The sequence below is a fragment of the Brachyhypopomus gauderio genome, chromosome 3 (genome assembly GCF_052324685.1).
Source record: "Brachyhypopomus gauderio isolate BG-103 chromosome 3, BGAUD_0.2, whole genome shotgun sequence".
Taxonomy (NCBI): Eukaryota; Metazoa; Chordata; class Actinopteri; order Gymnotiformes; family Hypopomidae; genus Brachyhypopomus; species Brachyhypopomus gauderio.
This window is the reverse complement of record NC_135213.1, coordinates 2573646-2578645: the sequence shown is the minus strand read 5'-3', so window position 1 is coordinate 2578645 and position 5000 is coordinate 2573646. Positions and strand designations below refer to the sequence as shown.

Here is a 5000-nt window from a genome sequence, read left to right as displayed (position 1 = left end):
GGGGGCCCAGCCTCCAAACCCCCCGGGGGGAGGGGGAGGCATCCCAAGCATGCCGATTGGTGGAGGCGGTGGCATACCCGGACATCCTGGGGGCGGAGGTGGAGGTGGAGGCGTGCCAGGACCACCGGGCAAAGGAGGGGGCGGCGGAGGCATCATAGCTCCCTGCCCGGGTAAAGGTGGAGGGGGTGGGGGTACTGACATCCCTGGTAAAGGTGGAGGGGGTGGGGGTACTGACATCCCTGGTAAAGGTGGAGGGGGTGGGGGGTACTGACATCCCTGGTAAAGGTGGAGGGGGTGGGGGGAATGACATCCCTGGTAAAGGTGGAGGGGGTGGGGGGAATGACATCCCTGGTAAAGGTGGAGGGGGTGGGGGTACTGACATCCCTGGTAAAGGTGGAGGGGGTGGGGGTACTGACATCCCTGGTAAAGGTGGAGGGGGTGGGGGGTACTGACATCCCTGGTAAAGGTGGAGGGGGTGGGGGTACTGACATCCCTGGTAAAGGTGGAGGGGGTGGGGGTACTGACATCCCTGGTAAAGGTGGAGGTGGGGGAGGCATGCCTGGTGGAGGAGGGGGTGGAGGTACGGCTGCTTGGCCAGGTAACGGAGGTGGAGGTGGGGGCGTGGCTTGGCCAGGTAATCGTGGGGGAGGCGGGGCCATAGGCCAAGCTGTTTGGCCAGGTAAGGGTGGAGGTGGAGGAGGTATGCCTGGTGGAGGAGGGGGTGGAGGTATGGGGGCTGTTGGGACTTTTGTCAGGAGTTCAGACTTGGCTTCCTCGAGATCCTTAGACAATTTCTCAATCTGAAATATATGTAGAGAGAAATAGCCAGAGAGACAGGGAGGGGGGGGGGGAGAGGGAGAATTATTACATCTCTGGTCATGAGGGAAACCAAGAACGTCGTGGTGAACCCCTGCTGAAGACATGGCTGTGTTAGCACTCTACTCACCCCTTTCACAACATCAAATGTAGACGACAGCAAACCAGCAGCCATAAAAGCTTAAATTAGCACTTTTTTTAAATTCAACAAATGTCTTTTATGTGTGGTGCCGGGGGTGTATGTGAGCTTAGAGCTGGTATGCTGAGAAAGTTTGATTATATGTAAAATATTCAGCAGTGTTGAAAAGTGATGGGTGAGCATGTGACCTTGGAAATGTGAGATGTCTATGTGCATGTGCAAGCCGTGTGTGTGTGTGTGTGTGTGTGTGTGTGTGTGTGTGTGTGTGTGTGTGTGTGTGTGTGTGTGATTCTGTTTACCTTCTTCTCTAGCTCTATGACCTTGGCCTCACTGATCTCCAGTTTAGTCTTATCCACCATATTATCTAGAGGAGAAGGGGAAACAAAGTTAGTGAGAGGAGTCTGTGGGCATGTGAAAGAGAGAGAGAGAGAGAGAGAGAGAGAGAGAGAGAGAGAGAGAGAGAGAGAGAGAGAGAGAGAGAGAGAGAGAGAGAGGGAAAGATCTGAGATCTTAATCTGTGATAAACCGCGTTCAAAGATGTTTTAAATATATAATACAGAAATCTATAAAAAGGCGGAGAAAGTGCTAGATTTTCAGCTTGACCCAGGGGGGAAGGGGAGGGAGGGTCTGGAGGTGAAGAGCCAATAGGAGCAGCTTCAGGAGAGAATATGTTAATGAGTGAGCACAGGTGGCACTGCGAGCCCGAGGCAGAGAGAACGCATGAGGAAGGCCTGTTCCTCATCCTCCTGGGCACACACACATCGTGAAGAAGGGACACCAGAAATGAGAGCAAAGGAAGACAAACAGAGAGACAGACAGGCAGCTACAGACTGTTTAAAGAGGGAAAAAGGAAAGAACCCAGAAAATACAACCAAAAAAAGCAAAAGGACACAGCAAGCAGGAAAGAGCGGCAAAAAAGCAGAGGCAGCTGAGTGGAAATGTAATGAGGATAGAAAGCGAGGGGGGAGGGGCTACTGTACTCGCTTCTCATAGCCAAGCCAGACTAAATGGGACAGAAACCCAATGAGAGCAGAGAGAGGAGCGAAGCCCAAGAGTGTCTGGAGTTCAAAAGAGATCTTTAAATAACAGCAGCAGGGCAGAACAAGGCACGACCTTCCTCTCATCAGCAGTGGACAAAACACACATTTAACATGTCCCTGCAGCATAAAACACCACAGAGTTGCGCACGCACACACACACACACCACACACATTCTCTACCCAAAGAGCAGTGTGTACGCACAGCTTTTCCTTTACACAGCGCTCTGAGACCGGCCATTTACTGAGCCAGCAGGCACGTAAACATGAGCAGCTGAGTACATGAGACAAACCTGAACGCTCGGCAGCCAAACACAGAGCTGGTCACCTGAGCGGAGAGTAGGAGAAGTGGCTGGCATCAACAGTCCAACCAACACACTCCACTGACATTGAGGGAAACGCGTTCAGTGTGACCATGTCAAAATGCAGTGGGGAAGTCTTGACACAATCTTTGTGTAAGAAACTGCATCTAAAATTGAGGTGTTGAGGTACTAAATAGCTGCTCAGCCCCTTTGATAGCATGTCTCTGGACTCTATGCTGCCACACTGTGGACAGAACGGGATTTGCAGCGCTGCGAGAATGCAGCCCGTGTGTACGTGTGTGTAGGAAGAAATTGTGATGTAGAAAAGTGCTGCTGTTGGGTGTGTGTATGTATTACCAATAAGTCCTTCAATGTCCATTTGGATGTTTCTGCATTTGAAGTCAGGGTCACAGCCATTTCTGCGCAGGACTATTTGAGCTACACACTCATTAATAACCTTATAGTACTGTGGCCTGAGAGAGAGAATCAAAATGCAGATGGTGAGTATCAGCCTGTCTGTGTATGTGTGTGTGTGTGTGTGTGTGTGTGTGTGTGTGTGTGTGTGTGTGTGTGTGTGTGTGTGTGTGTGTGAGAGAGAGAGATCCCAACCTAATGTGTGAGGGGACTGGTTTGTGAATGTTTAGAATAAAAATGTCCTATATAAGAAAAACCCTCAGAAAAAGAGCAGCAAGCTACTTTATCAGGACCGGCAGAACCTTCCTGCTAAGGTCAAGAGTTCAAAACAAAACATGCGGTTCACGTGTTCATGGTTCATTTTGGTTCCTGAGCTTATCGTTAGGTTTAAGAAACTCAAATCGTATACAAATAATTCACATGTACACACAATACACAACTAACCTGTACAAAACACATCCAAACTAACACAAGCCCATCCCTGTGTTTCTGTGAAGACCACGAGTGAGTGAACATTTCAAGACGGCCAGTGATGCTTCTGTCCATCAATCTCTGCACTTCTCTCCCTCCATGTTGTGATCTTCTTTCCACTCATCATCTCTCCCTTCCCCCCTGCCTCCCTCTCTCCCCCCTTTCTCCTCCACCTCACTCTCTCTCCCCATCAGTCAGCAGCACTAGTGCTCATTGGTCTCCCGTGACCCCGCCCCCCTGCTTCACTCTGCCTTGGGCAGTATCACTTCCTCTTCCTCATTCATCACCACTTCTTCCATTTCTCCCTCATCCTTCCACCTGGCACTTCCATGTGGTCCCTCGTGAGTCTCCACATACACCCCCATCATTCTCTTTTCCATCCCAACACACTGAAAGGTCTCAAGGAAAGGTCGCTGTGAGGGGTCAGAGGTCATACCTGATCATGCAGTCGTTGCGCACCAGCAGCAGGTGCTGCATGAGGGACAGGAAGTGACCTTCTGCTTTAGAATCCTTCACTGTGTTCAGAAGCATCTGGAACACCTCCGAGATGTCAGTAAACACCACGTTAAGGATCTTCACACAGATGCATGCACACATGTATCAGCAACATGTCAGAGATGCACGTCAACATGTCAATTCCTGAGTGGCCATGAAATGTTCAGATAAATAAGAGGACGTATTTTACATGACAATGTCCTGTTATGTGACCTATTAGTGTATATTATAAGCGTCTATTATAAGCCATTTATATGTTAAGACAAAGATGATTAATTCAGTAGGTGTCTTTGCACCCCCTGGTGGCAGAACTACGCTACTGCCTAAACCAATAACAATTCAAGCTTCAGCTGAAAATGTTTTACTACATAGCAAACTAAGATAGTAGGGTAATAGAAGCTCTGTAGGTGCCCCAGTGGAGGGGGAAGTCACGGGTGAAAGGATATTCCATCTCAACGCGCACGTCATAGAGACGGGAGCGAAGGACTTCAGAGTCTGCGTTGGCCTGCTCATCGAAGACCTGCAGCTGCACGTGTAGCTCCTCGTTCTCAATGACCCTCACCTCCTACTCAGGACACACACACACACACACACATTATTTTCTCCTCACGTTTTCTTTAAGTGAGAAAAAAATAATAAATGCCAAAGAAAAACTTGTGAGCAATTATCATAAAGGCTGACTAGCTGGAACTTTTGACAGACAACTTGATGCACTGTGTGTATAAGCCCTTGTAAATGACAGGTTACCTTAGCTAATGGCCTTTACACTAGCGCTCATTTTCTCAATCTGTTATTTATGTAGCACAGCCACAAGGCCCTTGCATGTGCGTAGGCGTCTGTAAGATCTTACAATGAATGGCTTTGTCTCAAGACTTGTATGTGCTTGTGTTGATCAACTCACAGCCAGTAGGTCCCTCAGTCCCAGTCTCATGAGCTCTGAGCGTATGTGGATCCTGAAGTCCAACTCCTCTCCTCTGCTGATCAGGGCGTTGATCAACTGCATGCAGCCCCCCTGGGAGACGCACACACACACACACACGCGCGAGGCAGGCACAGAGATATGACACAGGTTCACTGCACAGCAGGTATCTACCATTCCACTCAGATTCCAATTATTTTCCAGGAAATGTCCATTCGAAAAGAAAATTGTAAGTCAATTCTCACATAATGGAAAAAACAAATTCAGCGCTCTATAGCAAACCCTCAACACTGAGGAAAGAGAAAAGACATCTCCAGTTGTTAGGGTGACATGCAGGTGTGTGTGTGTGTGTGTGTGTTTGTGTGTGTGTGTGTGTGTGTGTGTGTGTGTGTGTGTGTGTGTGTGTG

General features: G+C 49.0%; 1 protein-coding gene across 1 annotated transcript in view; it reads right to left on the bottom strand.

Annotated features, from left to right (window-relative positions):
• LOC143509585 (protein diaphanous homolog 1-like) overlaps positions 1-5000 on the bottom strand; it is a 25176-nt gene that overhangs the window by 11519 nt on the left and 8657 nt on the right. Inside the window, exons 10-16 of the mRNA XM_076998443.1 lie at positions 4576-4686; positions 4121-4239; positions 3616-3732; positions 2652-2767; positions 1255-1319; positions 381-800; positions 1-276 (exon numbers count right to left, since the gene is read on the bottom strand). The exon at positions 1-276 is cut by the window's left edge and continues 84 nt beyond it. Coding sequence (XP_076854558.1) covers positions 1-276; positions 381-800; positions 1255-1319; positions 2652-2767; positions 3616-3732; positions 4121-4239; positions 4576-4686 — 1224 coding nt within the window. The remainder of the gene's footprint in view (positions 277-380; positions 801-1254; positions 1320-2651; positions 2768-3615; positions 3733-4120; positions 4240-4575; positions 4687-5000) is intronic.